At 40.5% G+C, this 25105-nt stretch overlaps 1 protein-coding gene across 1 annotated transcript in view; it reads right to left on the minus strand.

Annotated features, from left to right (window-relative positions):
- GC (GC vitamin D binding protein) overlaps positions 1-23925 on the minus strand; it is a 46232-nt gene extending 22307 nt beyond the window's left edge. The window contains exons 1-4 of the mRNA XM_055434772.2: positions 23708-23925; positions 6653-6722; positions 5938-6070; positions 1072-1283 (exon numbers count right to left, since the gene is read on the minus strand). Coding sequence (XP_055290747.2) covers positions 1072-1283; positions 5938-6070; positions 6653-6722; positions 23708-23765 — 473 coding nt within the window. The 5' untranslated portion in view covers positions 23766-23925. The remainder of the gene's footprint in view (positions 1-1071; positions 1284-5937; positions 6071-6652; positions 6723-23707) is intronic.
- Between the last annotated feature and the right edge of the window lie 1180 nt (positions 23926-25105).

Here is a 25105-nt window from a genome sequence, read left to right on the forward strand (position 1 = left end):
TTTTTATGGCCTTCTAAGTCTAAAGATGGAGAAGGCAATGGGAAGCCACTCCAGTACTCTTGCCTAGAAAATCCCATAGATGGCAGAGCCTGGTAAGCTGCAGTCCATGGGGTCGCTACGAGTCAGACATGACTGAGCGACTTCACTTGCACTTTTCACTTTCACACATTGGAGAAGGAAATGGCAACCCACTCCAGTCTTCTTGCCTGGAGAATCCCAGGGAAGGGGGAGCCTGGTGGGCTTCCGTCTATGGGGTCACTCAGAGTTGGACACGACTGAAGTGACTTAGCAGCAGCAGCAGCAGCAAGTCTAAAGAATCAACATATAATCTCAAGAATATTAAACAATGAGAAGATAAATGTAATATGTTTGCTTATGGGGTGCAATATGTGTCTTGTTCACAGCTGTTTCTGGGGATGTACTGTAGGAATGAGAAAAAGCTATTTATTTCTTATGCTCTGAAAATGAAAGTGAAAGTGAAGTCGCTCAGTCGTGTGGACTCTTTGTGACCCTGTGGACTGTAGTCCACCAGGCTCCTCCATCCATGGGCTTCTCCAGGCAAGAGTACTGGAGTGGGTTGCCATTTCCTTCTCCAGGGAATCTTCCCAACCCAGGGATTGAACCCAGGTCTTCTGCATTGCAGGCAGATGTTTTACCCTCTGAGCCACCAGGGAAATCTTATGCTCTACCTGGAGTTAAATACTTGTACACAGCAATAAAATCCTATCGGACGGAGTATGCAAAGATCCCTAACATAAGTAGCTGCTGTTAAATATTTGAAAATGTCACAAGGATGGAGGCATTCCAGGTGATTCTGCTTCAGATACTAGGACTAGGATAATAGAAGGTGGGGGTTTGGGATAGTTGCTTTCATCTTCATCTGAGAAAAGGCATTTATAATAATCAACATTGACAAAGATGGGTTGTCTTGGGTAACAGCCAATTTTCTGTTATTGGAAACTGTCTGGGTTGTGGTATGGTATAAAAGGTGTCTGTACAGAGTAGGGGGTTAGTTTAAACATGTTTGTTATTTTGTATCCTGAAGTTTTACATGTGATGAAAGCTGCTTACTGATCAGCAAACCCCTTGGGATCTTTCCTGAATGCCTCACAGATCTCGTCATTTGTTGGCTCTACGTAAGTTGGAAATTCTTGTGGCTGGTGCTTCAGGGCAGCCATACAGAGCTTCTTTTCAAGGCCCTTGTGGGTGCAGCACTCAGGAGTTCCGGGGTGCACTGGGAATGGAGAGTTGCTTTCACAGGACTTGTCAGACAATGCTGAAGTCTAGGATGAGAAAGGAAAAACAAGTAAACTCACACACATACAATTTCTAGGCTTATAGTTCTCCACTTGGTATAGCATCTTAGCTCTAAATTTGAAAACTCTCATTGGAAGCAAAGTTGTCCATGACAAGTTGCATACTTCTAGTTACAAGCAAGTACAGAGTCTTATGTTAAGACTCAGAGTAGGACCTAAAGAAAACCTTCATTAATGAGTGGATGGTGTGTGACTACAGCCTTTAGAGGTTGGATCCTCTAGTTTAGTGCTTCTCCATGGGGATATTAACATCTATGAAGATGAGGGAGGTCCTTTTAAAAAACTCCATGATTCTGATATGATCTGCCATCTGCACTCTGTTCTAAATACTATGCTAAGAATGGTGACCTCTCTCTGCCCTCCTCCCTTCCCTTTGCTACTTGAACAGACTCTTAATCCTTGTCTGCCTTGGTCTTCAACATTGATCTGTGTTCTTGAACACAGTGGTTCTTGAACCTGCTTTTGCATCATATCACAGACTGTATAAAAATTGGAACTGCCTGGGCTGCATAACACAGAAATTCTGAATCACTAGGTCAAAGATGAGGCCTGAGATTCTGTTTTTTCCCAAAGCCCCAAAGTTTATTCTCCTAAGTATCACAGTTGAAGCAGTGGTACAACTTAATTTACAGCCTCAACAGTGGTAGACTTATTCATGTGGGGAGATTAAGCCCATGGTAATACCACCAAACAACTATAGCAACAAACTGTTCTTTTGGGGAAGAATTTGATATCTGGAATAATTTGAAGCATGGATAGAAATAGTCATCATGGAAAAAATTATTTGAGGATTTACATGGGAAAAAGACTTTGACATCTTTACACTTACTTTATAAGTTATCTTTTTAGGACAAAACTTCTAAAGATCTTTCCTGTCAATGAAGGAAACCAACGTGATATTAGTTTTGTAAACCAGAAGTAAACAGTGAACCTTTCACCATTTCTTTGCCTGGCAACTTCCCTATTTTTCCTTTATTCAGTTCAGTTCAGTTCAGTTCAGTGGCTCAGTCATGTCCGACTCTCCGTGACCCCATGAATCACAGCACACTAGGCCTCCCTGTCCATCACCAACTCCCAGTGTTCACTCAAACTCATGTCCACAGAGTCAGTGATGCCATCTAGCCATCTCATTCTCTGTTGTCTCCTTATCTTCCCGCCCCCAACCTTTCCCAGCATCAGAATCTTTTCCAGTGAGTCAACTCGTCGCATGAGGTGGCCAAAGTATTGCAGTTTCAGCTTTAGCATCAGTCCTTCCAATAAACACCCAGGATTGATCTCCTCTAGAATGGACTGGTTGGATCTCCTTGCAGTCCAAGGGACTCTCAAGAGTCTTCTCCAACACCACAGTTCAAAAGCATCAATTCTTCAGCGATCAGCTTCTTCACAGTCCAACTCTCACATCCATATATGACCACGGGAAAAGCCATAGCCTTGACTAGACGGACCTTTGTTGGCAAAGTAATGTCTCTGTTTTTTAATATACTATTAAGGTTGGTCATAACTTTCCTTCCGAGGAGTAAGAGTCTTTTAATTTCATGGCTGCAGTCAGCATCTGCAGTGATTTTGGAGCCCCCAAAAATAAAGTCTGACACTGTTTCCACTGTTTTTCCATCTATTTCCCATGAAGTGATGGGACCAGATGCCATGATCTTTGTTTTCTGAATGTTGAGCTTCAAGCCAAACTTTTCACTCTCCTCTTTCACTTTCTTCAAGAGGCTTTTGAGTTCCTCTTCACTTTCTGCCATAAGGGTAGTGTCACCTGCATATCTGAGGTTATTGATATTTCTCCCAGCAATCTTGATTCCAGCTTGTGCTTCTTCCAGCCCAGCGTTCCTCATGATGTACTCTGCATCAGTTCAGTTCAGTTCAGTTCAGTCGCTCAGTCGTGTCCGACTCTCCGCGACCCCATGAATCACAGCACGCCAGGCCTCCCTGTCCATCACCAACTCCCGGAGTACACTCAAACTCATGTCCACAGAGTCGGTGATGCCATCCAGCCATCTCATTCTCCGTCGTCCCCTTCTCCTCCCGCCCCCAACCTTTCCCAGCATCAGAGTCTTTTCCAGTGAGTCAACTCGTCTCATGAGGTGGCCAAAGTATTGCAGTTTCAGCTTTAGCATCAGTCCCTCCAATGAACATCCAGGATTGATCTCCTTTAGAATGGACTGGTTGGATCTCCTTGCAGTATAAGGGACTCTCAAGAGTCTTCTCCAACACCACAGTTCAAAAGCATCGATTCTTCGGCGATCAGCTTTCTTCACAGTCCAACTCTCACATCCATACATGACCACGGGAAAAACCATTGCCTTGACTAGACGGACCTTGGTCGGCAAAGTAATGTCTCTGCTTTTTAATATACTATCAAGGTTGGTCATAACTTTCCTTCCAAGGAGCAAGCGTCTTTTAATTTCATGGCTGCAATCAGCATCTGCAGTGATTTTGGAGCCCAAAAAAACAAAGTCTGACACTGTTTCCACTGTTTTTCCATCTATTTCCCATGAAGTGATGGGACCAGATGCCATGATCTTTGTTTTCTGAATGTTGAGCTTCAAGCCAACCTTTTCACTCTCCTCTTTCACTTTCATCAAGAGGCTTTTGAGTTCCTCTTCACTTTCTGCCATAAGGGTAGTGTCATCTGCATATCTGAGGTTATTGATATTTCTCCCAGCAATCTTGATTCCAGCTTGTGCTTCTTCCAGCCCAGCGTTCCTCATGATGTACTCTGCATATAAGTTAAATAAGCAAGGTGACAATATACAACCTTGACGCACTCCTTTTCCTATTTGGAACCAGTCTGTTGTTCCATGACCGGTTCTAACTGTTGCTTCCTGACCTGCATACAGGTTTCTCAAGAGGCAGGTCAGGTGGTCTGGGATTCCCATCTCTTTCAGAATGTTCCACAGTTTATTGTGATCCACACAGTCAAAGGCTTTGGCATAGTCAATGAAGCAGAAATAGATGTTTTTCTGAAACTCTCTTGCTTTCTCCATGATCCAGCGGATGTTGGCAATTTGATCTCTGGTGCCTCTGCCTTTTCTAAAACCTGCTTGAACATCTGGGAGTTCACGGTTTACATACTGCTGAAGCCTGGCTTGGAGAATTTTGAGCATGACTTTACTAGCGTGTGAGATGAGTGCAATTGTGCAGTAGTTTGAGCATTCTTTGGCATTGCCTTTCTTTGGGATTGGAATGAAGACTGACCTCTTCCAGTCCTGTGGCCACCGCTGAGTTTTCCAAATCTGCTGGCATATTGAGTGCAGCACTTTCACAGCATCATCTTTCAAGACTTGAAATAGCTCAACTGGAATTCCATCACCACCACTAGCTTTGTTCGTAGTGATGCTTTCCAAGGCCCACTTGACTTCACATTCCAAGATGTCTGGCTCTCTCAAGAGGCAGGTCAAGTGGTCTGGGATTCCCATCTCTTTCAGAATGTTCCACAGTTTATTGTGATCCACACAGTCAAAGGCTTTGGCATAGTCAATGAAGCAGAAATAGATGTTTTTCTGGAACTCTCTTGCTTCCTCCATGATCCAGCGGATGTTGGCAATTTGATCTCTGGTGCCTCTGCCTTTTCTAAAACCTGCTTGAACATCTGGGAGTTCACGGTTCACATATTGCTGAAAAGTTTACAAAGAAAGTAACATATTTATAGAAAAAAATTGCTTTGAACAACAGAAGGAAGGTGTAATCCAAAAAACATCAATGCCATTTCTGTTCTTATGATTTGTCTCTAACAATCTTGGAGCCCATCTCTGGTCAATGGATGGGTTAGCAAATATATAAAATAAAATGGAAATAAAAATGTTCTCTGTTCTGATTATAGTTGGTAGCTTGCTTGTTTCTTTTAGCATAGTGCAGAAGGTAGGGTTGAAATAATGTGCTTTTGTGTTTTATGGGAGAAAATGATAAAATTCTTAGAAAGTGGATAAGGGCCAGATAAAGCAATTAATGGGTAGGAGTCACTGTGTAGAATATATTCTAATCAGATCTTTGGAACATTGTTTCTGTTGGCTAACTGCTGCAGTTTTGAACAGGGAGATATTTGCCTGTAGAGGCATTTATCAAGATGCAGTTAAATGCCATTTTTATTTGGCCTGATGACAGTATCAGTAAATTGCTAGAAACACATGTAGTCCCACCTCTTTTAGCTACTGCCTATATTTTGAAAACTATCATTTCAGCATTTTAAATTTCTGCAGATATACTCTAATGGAGAAAATGCATAACTTAGTATATGTGTATATATAGGGCAATTTTTGAACCCCCAAATAGTTTGAAACCAATGCTAAGTTTTTCCAGGGCAGTTGGTACCAGTCTTGGCATGATACAGGTATGCATATTGGTAGGTTTCTAAGATATACAGAATATTAGAATTATTTCAGGAGGTTCATGAATTAATGTACACCCCAGTTTTCTCATTTGAAACTTGTAGGACCAACAGACAAAACTGATTCACTATACTAGAATAAATTTGAGTTCTGAGATAATAGGCTTCATATTTCCCCTAAACTTGGAGTAGGTGGGTTGGTGTGTAAGATTTCCCCAAGATACGATGTAAAGGCCTATCTCGACTCCATTCTATGGGCCACAACAGATGAGGCCAACCACATATCCCTACCCTGTTGTCATAGCAGTGAGGATCAGCCCCTTCAGCACAGCAGGTTACTGTTAAGGAGACAACTTCGTCCACAAGATGGCTGATCTGTTCAAAGGTGCCACTGGGAAATTTTCTGCTATATAGGACCATTGACCTGAGGAGAAAAATGAACATACTCAGAAATTTAAAAAGTCTTCATGTTTGTGCATATTTTAATATGAAGTCTCTTCCATTGTTTTTTTAGTGGAATTTTGTGCACATGTTCTCGACCAATAAAAATAGGACATTGACTTTAAAAATAGGTTCACTTAGAACAAAATCTCATCTTGTAAAGCAGTAGAAGATGGAGTTGAGGGGTTCCGTCAAACCAGCCTCATGTTCTTTCCTTTCTCAAGCTTCTCTGAATGAACCTGTTCTTGCCCTTGTCATGTAGTTTGCCATAGGCCTAGCATGTACTGCTGCCTTTTGATTCACCTTAGAAAACTATGCTTGCTTATTCTATCAACTCATTGGTAAACTTAAAACAAATTATCAGACCATGGTAGTGGTAGTTCAGCTTGAATCTTTGGATGACCTCCATATGCCTAACATCTCTGCGCCCTTTGACCCCAGGACTCTATCCTCTTAATCTCAGTGGAACTGAGTTTAGCCCCTGAAGCTGAATTGAAGTTACCTCACACTGAGCTTCATGCAAGGTCAGGTAACCAGGAAGAGTGAATGAATACATCATACTTACAAGGATGTAAAGTCATCTTTTCCTAGGCTGGCAAGTTCCTTGCAGACTTTATCTTTCTCATAATCTCGACCTAACAATCAGAAATAGAAAAATTGAATCTTTCCTCTTTGAATGAATGCTCCATTAAATGTGTATATACAAGGGGACATGATTCATTGATACGAAGCTAGCATTTTCTTAATATCTTCGTGCAGTTTCATTTTGGGCGTGCCTTTCTGTTTCTCACAATGGATCAGAATTTGATAACATACTATTTGATGGCATTCTATAAACTGTAATGAAAATTAAGTTAAGAAAAAGAATGAAATAATACTGAAAGTAGGTGAATCAAAATATATATGCCGACTAGTAAATTGGAAGTGTTCTTTTTGTTATTGGGTCGTTCAGTCATGTCTGACTATTTGCGACCCCCTGGACTGCAGCACACCAGGCCTCCCTGTCCTTCACTATCTCCCGGATCTTGCTCAAACCCATGTCCATTGGGTTGATGATGCCATTCAGCCATCTCATCCTCTGTCGTCCCCTTCTCCTCCAGCCTTCAATCTTTTCCAGCATCAGGATCTTTTCTAATGAGTCAGCTCTTCATATTGGGTGGCCAAAGTATTGGAGCTTCAGCTTCAACATCAGCCCTTCCAATGAGTATTCAGGGTTGATTTTTTTTTAGGATTGACTGGTTGGATCTCCTTGCAGTCCAAAGGACTCTCAAGAGTCTTCTCCAACACCACAGTTCAAAAGCATCAATTCTTTGGCATTCAGCCTTCTTTATGATAATGTTAAAAGAAAGCTTTTTATCCCTCCCTCTTTTCTTTGCTTCAGATTCATCCAAGAGCTCAAATGAACCAAGAAGAAAATAAATGGAGAGCATGTCTACATTTCAAAGGGAAGCACTAGGCACAGTCATGCAGGCCTTTCAAGGAGGGGTGTGAGCCCTGGTGCTGCCACTCTTGCTTCATTCACACCTCCAGACTCTCTAACAGAAGGCTGGGTAAGCTGAGGGAAAAATTGGAAATTAGGCAAAATAATTTTTGAAGAAAGTTGTCAGTCCATGTGATAGGTTTGGGAGTGGTAAGAGAGTGCTTCTCCTCACTTCAAGAATCATAAGAGGGGCTTCAAAGAACCCATTTAGACCTTGATAGGTGATCCTTGGAAGATGTGGTGGCATGCTCAGGTATCTGACTCAGCCTCGAGAAATCTGTACATTTACAAGGGCTGGTTAAGTGGCCTGGGGCAACAAAGTTTGGGCTGTGAGTGGGAAACTCTGCTGTGGCCTCTGTACCTGATGCTGACTGGGCAGGAGAGCAAAACTGGCCTGGAATCATCCTATCTCGTTTTTGTTTTTTTTTTTTTTGAAGTGGGGAGACATTTATCTAGAAGGCAGTAGGCTACCAACAGTAGGATGCCTTTGTGCAGATGCAGACAATTTGAAAATCAAAGGGCCAGAGGGAGTTCTGAAGTTGTCAGATGATATGAGTGATCACCAGGGATGATGGGGAAAGAGATGTCCAAAGAACCCACAAACGAATTGCCAGTCCAGGTTTGATGCATGATACAGGATTCTCGGGGCTGGTGCACTGGAATGAACCAGAAGGATGGGATGGGGAGGTAGGTGGGAGGGGGGTTCAAGATGGGGAACACATGTACACCTGGGGCGGATTCATGTCAATGTATGGAAAAACCAATACAATAATGTGAAGTAACTAGCCTCCAATTAAAGTAAAAAAAAAAAAAAAGAATGTGTTAACTCTGAACATCTGCAACCAGAGAAAGGAACACTACCTCACCAAGCTGCCCACTGAATGAGATTTGATGCTGCTTTCCTTTCCTGCTGGCTTCTTTCTTCCTTGTGTTAACCCTGGAGGAACTAAAAGCTGCCTAGAGAGTAGGAAGAAGGAGAAGAGAACAGGCAGAGGAGTGTATATGATTCCCTTTGCCACTAAAGGCAACAAGACTGAAATACAAATGTGTCCCCTCCCTCTTGAACCTCCCTCCCACCTTTCACCCTTTCCTACTCCTTGACAGATGAATAAATAAAGCTGTGGTACATATATACAGTGGAATAGTACTCATCCATAAAAAGGAACACATTTGAATTTACAAATTTTTGATGATTAACCAGAAATTACCATGATTGTTATAAGGTGGTTATTTTGAGGTTCAAAAAGACCATAAGACTGTATTTGTGTGATCAGAAAAATAAAAGCCTACTTTCAAGTCCCTCCAAGTGGCTGGGAAGAGCGAGTTACCACAGGGAATGAGTACTTTGTTGATGGTGAGACCCATGTTTTCAACATACCTATTACTGTACATATGCAGTAGGAGAACACAGGGAAGGCAGTCAATGTTTGTCCCTGACTCATCATTCATTCTAGTAAATCTAGGAAATTTCCCAATATTTTGATGCTATATTAAAAAAAATAAGTATATAAATGGCCAAGTTCCTATTCTAAATTGTTTTGATGTTTAATAACTCATCCTCCTGGATTTATATATTGGGAAATCCATCTTGGGTGATATGATGGAACTACTGGTGTGTCTTTTACCACCTAGATGTCCTTATCTCAACTCCATGGAAGAATAAATATATATAACACAGGGTAGAAATTCTTCTTATTTTTAAATTGGAATATAGTTGATTTACAGTGTTGTGTTAGTTTCAGGTGTACAGCAAAGTAAATCAGTTATCCATATATTTACTCTATTTTTAGATCATTTTCCCATTAAAGAGTATTGAGTTCTCTGTGCTATACAATAAGTTCTTATTAGTTACCTATTTTATATCATCTATTGCTTATATGTAGAAATTCTTGTTTTATGATTTGGCGTGGAGGTGGTAGTGGTTGGATACTGACTGGGGAAGATTGTTTTTTTCCATTTTAAAAAGACTCTCTTTAGGATTTGGTTGAATTAATGGTGAAAATGCCTGATTTCGGTGAAAACTGCTCATAGAGGAAGCTGCTGCATCCTGTCTTTCAGGTGAACTGTTTAAAGTATATATCCGAGGTGAGAAGTCAGAATTGAGGGACAAAAGCTTTCTTAAGTGTCATTTTGTGATAGGGATTAACTCAAATACCATCAAAATCGCAAAGTGGATAAAACCCTGCATAATCAAATATCACATTATCTTGGAAACTAGGACAAGACACTAGGATTGACAGTAGCTTTTTATACTCTATTGACTATCTGAAAACCTTCATATCTAGTACATTTCCTGTAATTTATTAACTCATTTACAAGGTTGGATATTGTCAGTTTCAAAAGGTCAAAATAAAGCAGGAGTTTTCTGTTAATCATTAATGGTATCTGGTGGGACTGAAGATTAGGACACAGAGGGAAAGATTTTAGGATACAGCTGTCCTCCTATAAGGACAGAAGAGGTAGTATGAGGATATTCCTGGGTGAAGCTGAGAGAAATGGCTGACAGTAAATTTTAGTTCAGTGTGAGAGAATTTTATAGCTGTGGCTAATTAATAACTGAAATGATGAACAGCTTTTTGATGTGAGTTCATTTTATCTTAGAAATATTCAAATGGAGTTTAAATAACAGTATATTGGGGGCTTCCCCAATAACTTCCTGGGTAAATAATCCACCTGCAATGCAGGAAACACTGGAGACTCAGGTTCAATCCCTGGGTCGGGAAGATCCCCTTGAGGAGGAAATGGCAACCCACTCCAGTATTCTTGCCTGAAAAATCCCATGGATAGAGGAGCCAGGTGGGCTACAGTTCATGGGGTCACAAAGAGTTGGACACAACTGAGTGACTAAGTATGCGTGCATCCATGCATTATAGACTCCTGGATTTAGTACACAATTGTATCCCCATGATCTTCCAGCTCACTTCTAAAAGTTACAAAGTCACCCCTTTTTGAAATAGCAAGAGTAAGAAATTATATAGAATCTTTTTTCCAAAGCTTATTGTTTCAAGGCACACAAAAACATAGCTGGAATAAGAACTCATTTATTCTCAATGCAGAGGGGCTAACTTTGTTTTATAAACTCTCCCTATAAAACTTCAGAGGTCACTTTTGTTTTATTGTGACCAGTCAATAAAATGCAAAATGAGAGCCTGCATTAAGTGGGGACACCTCTGCACATTTAAGGAACTATTTTGTTTCTAGCTTTCCAGGTTTCTCACTTTACTAAGGAAATAGACTTTCACTCAGTGTGTTGAGAATGTGAGCACATGTGAAGGTAGTCCAAGTGGACACTACTGCTTAAACAGTAGTTTAAACAGCTTTAATTAAATCAACTGTGTCTGTACAGAAGCACATTGGAATCCATGTGTATTTTTAGTTAGAATGATAGCTATTATTAGTTAGAATGACAGAAAACTGAAAAGTTAGATCAACTACACAAAACTTAAAATGGTTTTGGAACCTTGTTTGCTTGGAATATTCAGCCTTGGGCAAGACAGAAGCAAGGGAAAAAGCCCAAAAAAGGCACTGAAGAAATTTAGAATTAAATTATAAGATAAAACTGCTCTTATAGAAGTAACTCGTAGAGGAAGCTGTTACACCGTGTATCTTTTAGGTGGATTACTTTAAATATTTCTGACAAAAAAAAAAAATTCATTTATTCAAAGAGAAGATCTGGAGCTTTACTGGCTAAATGAGTATGCTAATCACTTTTTCATCTTCTAAAAAGAAACAAATACTGAAGTTAATTTGAACTGTGATTTATTATATATCGATTCCTTATTCCATGGAATACTGCATAATGTTTTCACAGCAGTTGAGCTCACTTTGGTTCATATGATTAAACCCTATATCAAATGAATTTCAAATGACATACTCTGTTCTTTCATGTGTCATGTGGCTAGGAAGAGGGCAGTCTGGACTTTGAGGCAGCTCTGGTAAATATTGGCATAATCCTGGTGATACTGGAAAATCATTTATACATCCTGAGTCCTCAGCACTCAATGTTTACAAATGTCCTTAACAGAATTGCTTTTTGCAGTAGCACGCCCCTTTTCTTTCTGTATTGCAAAACATTCTGGTAACTTGTGCCTCATTCTGGGAGTCTGAAAACATTTGGTTTACTTTTGGGAAATCTTTACTGCTTCATGCATCTCTCACCTCTTGCAACATAGCTGACAATACTTGTTCATACATGGGACAGACATGTCTTGAGGACTTACTCTGTGCCAGGTATTGGGTTCAGTACTAAATATACGATTAAGAGCAAAATAGACATGACCTTGACCTTGTGGAACTTTTACTGTAGTGGGGATAGACAACATGATACTCACTGTGGTGATACAACCTTTAGGGTATTTTGAATGTTTTAACAATTGTTATGATTTTTTAAAACCATATTGATCCTCTAGAAAAGCTGTATAGCAGTAGCTATGGTGAGAGCCTAAATAATACTGAATTGAATTAAAAAAAGAAAAACAAGCAAGATGCTAGGAACTGTCTTAAGCTGCTATTTTCCTATTATGTTCTGGAGAATCATGGACTTCCAGAGCTGTTAGGCATTTACATTTTTGCAGTTTTATTTCTTTGACATTTTTATTTCCATTCTGCACTGACAGACTCATCTATGTCAGAAAAGGTCAGTATACTCATGCTTTTAATTTTTTAGACTTAAAAAATAAGGTTTGTACTATTTGTTTGGACTAGTTGGGCTCGATATTCAGAGTAGTGGTTTTAGTTGAGAAATTAAACATTGTTGGGCTAATTTAGGAAATTGCTCTGTTTATCGAAACTAAAGGAAAAAAAATCACAAAAAACTGAGATGTCACTAAAAACACTGTCAATGAAGAAGTGGTAATCAAATTGGTACTTTTATTTCATTTATTTCCCCCAGTTTTCTTGGGGGGGCTCATTTCCATTGATATTTTAAATCATTGTTATCTAACCCATTGATCTGGTTTCATGCTGATTTTACTGGCAGGTATGTGGTTTCGAGTTTAAGTCAATGGGCAGAAATTAAATTCTTTTTAATATTGAACCTAGAGCTCTGCATGACTTCTACAGACTAATCAAGAAGAAATTAACTGTACCTCTTAGGATGCCATCAACGGAACATTTCAGATGTTGAAAAGTCACAAACAGTAGAAGATAGCATAGCAATGGGTCAGTTGCCCAGATACTAACAATCGCAGTAGAGGATAGCCTCATAGATTCACTCAAATGTGATGTCTTTGGGTTCAACATGGGTGGTAGCCCATATAGATGCTACACTCACCAAAGTCCCAAAGGAGGCATTCTTTCTCCATGTATCTCATTTCACATGTCCTTCACTTCACAAATTGAGCACCTTGTCATCTACAAAGGCTTTTGCAGAGGTGAAGATAAAGGAGTAAGTTTCCTTCTACCTTTAGCATGAGAGACAGTGTTGTCTTTGGTATCCTGACTTGGAAACTTAGAATGCATTACAGGTCTTGGTTTTTAAAACAGCATAAGAATAAATAACATGATAAAGCACCATGTAAGAAATTTGAATGCCACTAATACTTAAGGAACTGAGGTCTGATAGATAAGAATAAGACCACAACGCCAATAGCAGCAATGGTGATCATAACCATAGAAGACATTGAAACAAAGCATATGAACTCCTAGAATGGAAGAGAGCCTTGAGAAAGACTCGTGGAAGGAACTATCATTTGAAGTGGACCACAAATGATGAGTAGGATCTTAACAAGGATAAATGAATTGGGAGAGGGATTTTAAGTAGAGAGAACAACATGAAAAAAATATCTGAAGTCAGAAAATCAGTCATATCTGGAGAATGAATAATCCAATAAAACTGAAGTGAGGGACTTAAATACTAGAAAAGGTGATCACCAAAGTTTTACTTATTTTTTATAAGGTAATGGGGTATTTATTGAAATACATTCATGTACAGGCATGAACAGCTTGGAGTTGTATTCAAGGAAGAGTAATCTTAGGATTTAAGTGAAATAGTACCTTGTTATTAAGGCTGTTCTATGAAATATGTTAACCTATGTAAAAATATACAGCACATCTGCTGCCTAATATGGACTGCAAGGGGATCAAACCAGTCAATCCTAAAGGAAATCAACCCTGAATAGTCATTGGAAGGACTGATGCTGATGCTGAAGCTACAATACTTTGGCCACCTAATGCAAAGAGCTGACTCATTGGAAAAGATTCTGATGCTGGGAAAGATTGAAGGCAGGAGGAGAAGGGGGCCACAGAGAATGAGATAGTTGGATGGCATCAACTCAGTGGACATGAGTTTGAGCAAACTCTGGGAGATTGTGAAGGGCGAGGGAGGCCTGGCATGTTGTAGCCCATGGGATCGCAAAGAGTCAGACATAACTGAGCAACTGAACCACAACAACAAAACGTGGTTCAAACTCAATGAATGTTAGCAGTTCTTCTCATGGTAAAAATCTACTGACAGTACATAGTATGAAATACAGTTTATATGCCTTGTGATCAGGATCCCATGTAACTTGCTACAGTCCTTCTCTCAGGTGGTAAGCTAAATTACTTTCTGGTCAGACGAAAATGGTAGAGAAGGTAAAAACCAAACTCCTAGGAATCAGGGATTTGAGTTAACATGTATCCCAGTTACCTCCTGGCCAACTCCCCCTGGATCTGGTCAATAAAACTGTAATCTATCAAAAGTGAGATGCTTTCAATCATCGACTCTTTCCTTTGGGAAGTCCCAGCCTGTCACAGGGCCCTGAAACCTACAGTGCTGTATTTCTATTGCTATGGTAATAAATTCAGTTCAGTTCAGTTCAGTCGCTTAGTTGTGTCCGACTCTTTGCGACCCCATGAATCAGAGCACGCCAGGCCTCCCTGTCCATCACCAACTCCCAGAGTTCACTCAAACTCATGTCCACAGAGTTGGTGATGCCATCCAGCCATCTCATTCTCTGTCGTCCCCTTCTCCTCCTGCCCCCAATCCCTCCCAGCATGAGTCTTTTCCAGTGAGTCAACTCTTCACATGAGGTGGCCAAAGTATTGGAGTTTCAGCTTTAGCATCAGTCCTTCCAATGAACACCCAGGATTGATCTCCTTTAGAATGGACTGGTTGGAGCTCCTTGCAGTCCAAGGGACTCTCAAGAGTCTTCTCCAACACTACACTTCAAAAGCATAAATTCTTTGGTGCTCAGCTTTCTTTATGGTCCAATTCTCACATCCATACATGACTACTGGAAAAACCATAGCTTTAACTAGATGAAATTTTGTCAGCAAATTATTGTCTCTGCTTTTTAATATGCTATCTAGGTTGGTCATAGCTTTTCTTCCAAGGAGCAAGCATCTTTTAATTTCATGGCTGCAGTCTGAACTTGAGAGGGTAACAGGCAGGAAGGCCAGGGATCTCCAAACAGAGGAAACAGCCTGCAAGTGTCAGACATTTTCATCTCTCTTAAGCAGCAGGAGGAAACAAACTATCTATGATATTTTTTAAGGGCTTCCCTGGTGGCTCAGAGGTTAAAGCATCTGCCTCCAATGTGGGAGACCCGGGTTCGATCCCTGGGTCGGGAAGATCCCCTGGAGAAGGAAACGGTAACCCACTCCAGTATTCTTGCCTGGAGAATCCCATGGACGGAGAAGCCTGGTAGGCTACAGTCCATGGGGTCGCAAAGAGTCGGACACGACTGAGCGACGGAACGAAACGAAGGAACAGATACAAATTTAAAAGGAAGTCTCTCTTAAAATACTGTGTTGCCATAATGACACCTGGTTTCACCTGAAGTTAACTATTCTCAAATCTTGAGTTAACCAATGCATTTTTCTTATGGAAATGTTGGTCTTAAGATATGTTAATGTACTATGCATTTACCCCAGACTCTTATCTTCAAGTCAGTTCTGCCAAATGGCTCAGAGCCTACTTGATAAACCTCTATGTTATACTCAGATATTGTTCCCTTAATCTATGTAAAACAAAACTATTTGTACGGTAATCTGCCTTTCTACAAGATTCAAGCCATTCTAAGCCTTAAGACATTCCTTTCTTTCATTAACAGACTTTTAGTGACTATATAACATCCAGCTGAAGACTAGCAGGGTGGGCACTCTTTCTGCCCGCTTCTGATGTCTATGTCAGAAGCTTTCTCTATCTCCTTTATCCTTTAATAAAACTGTATTACACAAAAGCTCTGAGTGATCAAGCCTCGTCTCTGGCCCCGAATTGAATTCTTCTCCTCGGGAGGCCAAGATCCTGGTGTCTTTGTGTCATTCCTCGACAACCTTTCAAAGTGATGGGACCGGATGTCATGATCTTAGTTTTCTGAATGTTGAGTTTTAAGCCATCTTTTTCACTCTCCTCTTTCACTTTCATCAAGAGGCTCTTTAGTTCTTCTTCACTTTCTGCCATAAAGGTGGTGTCATCTGCATATCTGAAGTTATTGATATTTCTCCCAGCAATCTTGATTCCAGCTTATGCATCATCTGTCCCGGCATTTCACACGATGTACTCTGCATATAAGTTAAATAAGCAGGGCAACAATATACAGCCTTGACGTACTCCTTTCCCGATTTGGAACCAGTCTGTTGTTCCGTGTCCAGTTCTAACTGTCACTTCTTGATCTGCCTACAGATTTCTCAGGAGGCAGGTCAGGTGGTATGGTATTCCCACCTCTTAAGAATTCTCTTTGCTTTGGAGGCACTAGGGGAGAATCCATTTCCTTGCCTGCTCCAGTCTCTAGACACCTATGCTTCTGGGCTCAAGAGCCCCTTCCTCCATTTTCAAAACTGGCAACTTTGTACCTCTCTGTGCCTTTTCTCCTTAGCACTGTCTTCCTCTGACTGATTCTCTTCTGTTTCTCTCTTGTGATTGCATTGGCCCTACTCAGATAATACTTTCTGTATTTTTCTATTTTAAGAACAGCTTGTAAGGTTGGACCCTGGTGGCCTTCTTGGCTTCCCCTTCCTGGTGGCTATCTTGGCTCCTTCTTCTCCTCTCCATCCCCTGCCGGAGGAAAAAGTCCCGCCAAACCGCTGAGGAATTTCTGACGTAATAACCCTCTGCCGAGATCTATCCCCGCCCTTCCTGACCTCCAGAGTGACCAACCCGGTCTAGCTGACCACTCACAATCTCGTATTCCCGAGCTTTACCTTATCTTAGGCCTGTCCAGGTTATATGATACCACTTCCTGCCCCGAAGGCATAAAAATCGCACCCTGCCTTTGTTCGGGGCAGAACTCCTCGTGGCCATTCTTGCGGTCAGTGTGTTCTGCCCGGGAGCGCACTGCCAATAAAGCCTGTTACTTTCCCTTGGTGTCTGGGTTATTTCCTTACAGCTTGAGACACCCGTTTCCACGACCTTACACAGCTGATTGGCAACCTTTAGCCTACCTGCAACCTTGATTCCCCTTTATGATGTAAGCTAGAGTTTGCAGGTTCCAGGCATTCTGATGTTGACATTTTTGGAGGATGCTCTTTCTGCCTACCATACATGTTAATATTTAAGCCTGAGGTTGTACCCACCATCAGGTGACTCCAAACAGAGACCAGAATTGTTGTGGATTCGTATAAGACAGTCTGATTCCTGGAATCCCACTAGCCAGCTATGCATGTTCACCCGTATTGTTTCATTGTTGTTTTAAAGTTGGTAAGTCATGTCCAACTCTTTGTGACCTCCAGGCTCCTCTGTCCTCAACTATCTCCTGGAGTTTGTTCAAATCTATGTCCATTCCAACAGTATCATTTCATTAGCCTCTCAATAGTGATTCTACTTTGGATATAATTCAGTTTTGAATTCTACTTACCACATTGTGCCAAATTTTGCATTGTTTCTTAGTTTGAATTGTTTGGGAAGCGATGGGAGGTAGGGTTTTGGTTAGGGAAGCCATTACAATAGCTGGATGAAGGGAGCAAGAACCTGCACAAGGAGAGTAGAAGGAAATGGAACTGTGCTGGTAAAGAAGCCGCCTGCCAGTACAGGAGACATAAGAGATGCGGGTTTGATCCCTGGGTCGGGAAGATCCCCTGGAGGAGGGCATGGCAGCTCACTCTAGAATTCTTGTCTGGAGAATCCTATGGACAGGGGAACCTGGTGGGCTACAGTCCATAGAGTCAGAAAGAGTTGGACATGACTGGGAAGCAACTTAGCATGCAGATAAGAGTGTTCCCAGGTGTTAAGAACTAGAGCTATGCAAGGGCAAGAGCGACAGACAAAAGGGAACACTGAAGAGGCTCTGTGAAAGGCTGATGTATTTCAGGGCTAAAATATTTAGAATATAGAAGTGATTGAGTATAGATTAACAAATGGATAGAATAAAATCCAACAATGCTCTGCAAGACTGAACATAGATGACTTAGAGGTGATAGTGCCCTAAAAATAGGGAAGTTTAGAAGACAGAGCCGGTTTCAAGGAGTAGGGATGAACTGAGGTTTGGATCAGTTGTGGATGACCTTAGTGGACAGAATGAATTTCAGTTCAGTTCAGTTCATTTCAGTTCAGTTGCTCAGTCGTGTCCGACTCTTAGCGACCCCATGAACCACAGCACTCCAGGCCTCCCTGTCCATCACAAACTCCCGGAGTTCACTCAAACTCATGTCCATCGAGTTGGTGATGCCATCCAGCCATCTCATTCTCTGTCGTCCCCTTCTCCTCCTGCCCCCAATCGCTCCCAGCATCAGAGTCTTTTCCAGTGAGTCAACTCGTCGCATGAGGTGACCAAAGTATTGCAGTTTCAGCTTTAGCATAAATCCTTCCAATGAACACCCAGGATTGATCTCCTTTAGAATGGACTGGTTGGATCTCCTAGCAGTCCAAGGGACTCTCAAGAGTCTTCTCCAGCACCACAGTTCAAAAGCATCAATTCTTCGGCGATCAGCTTTCTTCACAGTCCAACTCTCACATCCATACATGACCACGGGAAAAAACATAGCCTTGACTAGACGGACCTTGGTTGGCAAAGTAATGTCTCTGCTTTTTAATATGCTATCTAGGCTGGTCATAACTTTCCTTCCAAGGAGTAAGCGTCTTTTAATTTCCTGGCTGCAATCAGCATCCGCAGTGATTTTGGAGCCCAAAAAAAAGTCTGACACGGTTTCCACTGTTTCCCCATCTATTTCCCAAGAAGTGATGGGACCAGATGCCATGATCTTTGTTTTCTGAATGTTGAGCTTCAAGCCAACCTTTTCACTCTCCTCTTTCACTTTCATCAAGAGGCCTTTGAGTTCCTCTTCACTTTCTGCCATAAGGGTGTCATCTGCATATCTGAGGTTATTGATATTTCTCCCGGCAATCTTAATTCCAGCTTGTGCTTCTTCCAGTCCAGCGTTCCTCATGATGTACTCTGCATATAAGTTAAATAAGCAGGGTGACAATATACAACCTTGACGTACTCCTTTTCCTATTTGGAACCAGTCTGTTGTTCCATGTCCAGTTCTAACTGTTGCTTCCTGACCTGCATACAGGTTTCTCAAGAGACAGGTCAGATGGTCTGGGATTCCCATCTCTTTCAGAATGTTCCACAGTTTATTGTGATCCACACAGTCAAAGGCTTTGGCATAGTCAATGAAGCAGAAATACATGCTCTTCTGGAACTCTTTTGCTTTCTCCATGATCCAGCGGATGTTGGCAATTTGATCTCTGGTTCCTCTGCCTTTTCTAAAACCTGCTTGAACATCAGGAAGTTCACGATTCACATATTGCTGAAGTCTAGCTTGGAGAACTTTGAGCATGACTTTACTAGCATGTGAGATGAGTGCAATTGTGCGGTAGTTTGAGCATTCTTTGGCATTGCCTTTCTTTGGGATTGGAGTGAAGATTGACCTTTTCCAGTCCTGTGGCCATTGCTGAGTTTTCCCAATTTGCTAGCATATTGAGTGTAGCACTTTCTAAATCAGTGGTAATGACTGGTTCTCTCTTATACTTGTCCTAAGATTAGTTAAAAACTATTTCAGCTATGTGTCTCATGAGAGGCAGGAAAACAATGATTGTAAGCATTGCCTTTGTAAACCCAATGAATTAATGTAAAATTCTGATTCTGCCAATTACTAGCTCAGTTATTTTGGATAAGTTACTTAACCCCTCTTTTCCTCAATTTTTCCCTTTATAAAATGGATATAATAGTACTGAGCTCATCATGGTGTTGAAAGGATGAAGCGAATGTATCTAAAAGATTTTAAAAGAATGTATCTAAAAGATCTAAGCTGGCACATTGTAAATTATTACCTATTTTATTCAGTGCTTAAAATCTAGTGTCAGTGCTTTATAATGGAAATAACAAAAGACTTAAAATTTACTCTTTCCAGGATATCTGTGATGTGTCTTAGTTGACATTTCTTGTTGTTGCTTTTTAGTCTCTAAATCATGTCTGACTCTTTTACCATCCCATGGACTGCCGCCCACAGGCTCCTTTGTCCATGGAGTTCTCCAGGTAAGAATACTGGATTGGGTTGCCATTTACTTCTCCAGGGATCTTCCTGGCCCAGGGATGAAGCCTACATCTCCTGCATTGGCAGGTGGATTCTTTACCACTGAGCCACCAGGAAAGCCCCTTAATTTTCCTTAAATACTCAAAACTGTCTTATGAGGTAGGTACTCTAATAACCTTAATTTTGTGATTTTACACACAAAAAAGTCTACTAAATGCACTATATGGCAAGTAGTGTTCTAAAATTGAGAATTCTAGCCAGGAACACGGAGAAGGCAATGGCAAGCCACTCCAGTACTATTGCCTAGAAAATCCCATGGATGGAGGAGCCTGGTAGGCTGCAGTCCGTGGGGTCGCTAAGGGTCAGACACGACTGAGCGACTTCACTTTCACTTTTCACTTTCCACTTTCACACATTGGAGAAGGAAATGGCAACCCACTCCAGTGTTCTTGCCTGGAGAATCCCAGGGACGGGGGAGCCTGGTGGGCTTCCGTCTATGGGGTCACACAGAGTCGGACACGACTGAAGTGACGCAGCAGCAGCAGCAGCAGCAGCAGCCGGGAACAAAAAGTCCTTGATTTCATGGAGTTTACATTCTACATCTTACGCTCATTACAAAAATACAAATGAACAGCTGGTGATAAGATGATGAGTGCTAAAAACAAAAGCAAAATGAGACTAAAACAAGGTAAGGGAATGGAGAAAAATGTAGTAGGTGCTATTGGTAGGTAGGTTGGTCAGGGACGCCTTCTCTATATATGAACTTGGAGCAGACAGAGGGGGATCCATGCAAAGTGACCATAGATACTAGAGGGAGGCCAAGCAGTTCTTGTTAATGATTTCAACTTCTTCCTATAGAGATCAACCTTGTGACCTTTTAAAGTGTGTGTATACACCCCCATAGCCCACCTGTGATGCTGAGTGCATAGCTCCCATTGCACTTGACAACAATGAAGCCTAACTTTGCTATTGATTTCCAAGGAGGTTAGCATTGCTTTTGATGACTGAGTTTAGATTCTTCTCTGACTTCAGTTCTTCCTCCTTTCCTTTATCATCTAAACCTCTTTAAGCATTTACTTGGGCTGATTTGTGAACTTAGATCAGGTCTTATTTGTTCCTAGTCTAGGACATTTGCACCTGGCTTCCTTCTGCTTGAAACATACTTCTGGATATTTACATAGCTGTCTTCTTTTCATTATGCAGATCTCAAATCCTGTGTCACCTCCCCAGTCACCATTATGTTTGCTTTGCAGAGATAATATATAGACATATCTGGGAAATTAAAATATCTACTTGTTTTAAATTACTTCTCTTTAGCATTCTGTATAGCTATGTTCCTTAATCAAACTTAGGACAACTTTGTTTTTCACATGGCTACTGAAGAAGTGGTGGTCAACTTGTAGAAAAGAGAAACAGAATGATTCAGCGGTGGATAGGAAGATTGGGTTAAACCATATTGTCTTAGGACTGTTGTGACAGGTAACTGGGAGAAAGGAAAATACAGCGTACCCAGCAACCCGAGGGAAATTTACTTTCTTCTTGACGTTTGATATCATGTTTAACAAAATTATGCTGAGAATTAAATGCTTAAAGCAAAAGGAAAACGTTCTTGCCAACAGCTCTTATAAACAGCAGTGGTTTATTTCTTGTAGCATTATTTCTGTGGTGATTGTGAAGCTATGTCAGTAGCCTTCTTGCTTGTTTCTTAGAAGAGGGAAAGATACAATTTGGATTAATGCTTTATCCAGTTTTGAATACAGAAGCCAAGTGGAGGCAATTGGTGGACATAATTTTCTTGTCACTCACAGGGTAGCTAAAGTGGATATTATATCATTTAGATTTAGCATATTTGTTAAGCCCTTCACTCACAAGATGTATACAAGGGCTATGAGCTGAATCCCCAGTGCCATTTGATATTTGAGTATGGGCCTGACTGGAGCTAATGTTCATACTGTATACATTTTAGAGCTGATGTTTTCCAGAGACTATTTCTATAGGATATAGGCATTTTAGGAAAGAGCCCATGTATCTGGGAAACTATGGGTTAAATCTTGTTTTGTTGTCCTATGAGTTCTGAGAAATCTAAAACATTGATCATAAACCAGCCAAGAAGGACTAATGTATGGCTTATTTCTTAAATATATTTGGATACAGAAACTTCTTCTAAAATGAGTGTTGAAGGACATACACTTTGGAAAAGAGGTTCTTTTTTGGGTGGGTGATCAGTGAACTCTCAAGAATTAGATAGAGAGAACTGTAACCCTAGTCAATTCTCCACCATCCAAAATTCCTTTCAATTACTTTAATATGTACACTTCCTGCCAGGAGTGACCACACCTAGCTTTCAGGTAAATCATCGACTTAGTATTTGGGTCATGCTCAGGTATTATAGAACCGAGGACTGATGGCTCACCAAATATTGGGCATTTATTAGTAATTGTATTTTATGTCTCAGGCGTCATCATCTGATCTAGGGCACATAGTTAACCAAGTTCATTGTGAAGTTCAGTTCAGGGAAGCTGGCTTGAAGTTTTTAGCATCCATTACATCATGGGCTGGGAGAATGCTAAAGGATGTCAAAAAAGAGGTTGCAGAATACTGGTATTCTCCAAAGCACTATAACTGTTTGAAGTTAATCCAGTGTATACTTACTGAGTCAGTAGAACAAAATGACACATTCTGGCATTCACATGTAGTCCCAGGACTTAACCATCACTGGACTTTCTGTATTGTAAAGATCCAGATCTGAAACTAGTTCTGGAGGACTTTCCAGGCTCAGATCTGCCCCAGGGAAACCCTGGGAAAAGCAATAGGCTTTCAGGGTTCCTTGGGACCTGGGCTATTCAGAGGTCTTGTAACAGACATGTATAAGACAAAATTTAAAAATAATTTGAATGACAAAAGAAGATTATTTTCTTAAAAAGTGAATGTAAAAGAATAAGAAAGGCAGGAGTAAGATTATTCTTGTCACAGTTAATAACTGATTCCTGGGGTAAACACATTTTTATCCCACTGGTTAAATGTTGTTCATATGAATTCTAACATATGGCTTGGGTAAAGCTGTTAACTGGCAGCACTACACAAAAATTTTAACTTTTCAGAGCAGGATGAATGCAGATTCCTTTTATAAGCATTAAAGAATCACCCAGAAAGTAAACTGAGACAGATTATGAATTTTGCAGCTTGGGAACTTGCCACAAAGTTGTATATTGCTCAAAGATGTAGACACTAATTGATAAATGAGCTTAATGAGAAATATAGCTCAAAGATCTTAATAGTCATATTTCATAGCTGTTAAGTGCTTTTATGTGAGACATTTTAGAAACTATAATGTAGTTTCAAATATTACATATAGAGGATTCCTTGAAGAAGTTAAAAAAAAATCTCAGTTGACTTTATGCATCATTGATATGGTACATTGTGCTCTCAATGGCAGTGAAAAACAAAGCTTAGTGATAGATCACAGCCTCCCTCTGCACTCTCTTTTAACAAATAAAAACATTCTAATTTTGAACCATTTTCTTAGGTCTTGGTTATTAAGAAAGCAGGGAAAGATAAATGACAAATCATATAGTTTTCCTTTCTTTCTTGAGATTCTTCTTGGCTATTCTATTAGAAAACTATATGTCACATCTGAATTTAAGGTTAACCCACTTTTATTCTTCCCTCTCTCCCTCTTTTAAATGGTAAGAAAATTAAACTAGTGGAAGTTCTTACAAATGGTCACAGCACTGGAAATCTTACCTCTCTCTAGAGCATGCACAAAGGCTACAGCAAGGAGGAAAACCAGGATCCTCTTCATTTTTCTGCCACCACGTCCTGTATCGCCTCCTTCTCCTGTAGGTTATCCAGTCTAAAAAAAAAGAGCAGCCCAAAGTAACCAATTCCCTTTCACTAAGATTCCAGGCTATGCACTAATCAATTATTAATCTCTACACAGAAGCAAGGTTAGTCATCCTTGGGCCACAAGAGACAAAGTATCATCAATCAAAGCAAACAGACAAGCTGGAGAAAACGTAGTGGAAAATCTAGGAGATTTCAATCATTAACTTTGTCAAACTGCAAAAGAATCAGGATATATATAGGTACCCCCACCCCCGCCATTGCTGTTTTTCACTGAAGCTTATCTAGTGTATTTATGGGTACATTTTCCCTCCCTCTTTATGTGTTGTCTTTGAACATTCCCTACTCTTCTCATGTATACAAATGGAAACTTGAGGTCTCTCTTTGTTTAAACCTACTTCAAGTAAAGAGTATCTTAAAATAGTGCTGACCAGATGTTTAAGTAAAAGGGGAAAAAGTGAGAACCCAATTTATCACAATTGCTGAAATCCATCACCGTAATGCTACAAATTTTATTGAGGATGATAGGATGGTACTTTATGTGCTATATTACACATACATTTTGAAAGCACTGAGATACATATTGAAATAACCCTTGAAGTGAGGTAGATAATAACTGAGGAGTTTAAATGCTTTGCCCTAAATCACAGCGGCAAAGCTTGGATTCCTTAGAGCTAATTTAAAGTTCTTGTTACTAATACTATGCAACTAGTATATTTTAGGATAACATAACTTGGATGCAATCTTAAAAATGACAGGATGATTTCTGTTCGTTTCCAAGGCAAACCATTCAACATTACAGTAATCCAGGCCTATGCCCCAACCAGTAATGCTGAAGAAGCCGAAGTTAATCGGTTCTATGAAGACCTACAAGACCTTTTAGAACTAACACCCAAAAAAGATGTCCTTTTCATTATAGGGGACTGGAATGCAAAAGTAGGAAGTCAAGAAACACCTGGAGTAACTGGCAAATTTGGCCTTGGAGCACGGAATGAAGCAGGGCAAAGGCTAATAGAGTTTTGTCAAGAGAATGCACTGGTCATAGCAAACACCCTCTTCCAACAACACAAGAGAAGACTCTACACATGGACATCACCAGATGGTCAACACCGAAATCAGATTGATTATATTCTTTGCAACGAAAGATGGAGAAGCTGTATACAGTTAGCGAAAACAAGACCAGGAGCTGACTGTGGCTCAGATCATGAACTCCTTATTGCGAAGTTCAGACTTAAATTGAAGAAAGTAGGGAAAACCACTAGACCATTCAGATATGACCTCAATCAAATCCCTTATGAT

The sequence above is a fragment of the Moschus berezovskii genome, chromosome 5, assembly GCF_049115385.1.
Source record: "Moschus berezovskii isolate FMDL1 chromosome 5, NW_MosBer_1.0, whole genome shotgun sequence".
Lineage (NCBI taxonomy): Eukaryota > Metazoa > Chordata > Mammalia > Artiodactyla > Moschidae > Moschus > Moschus berezovskii.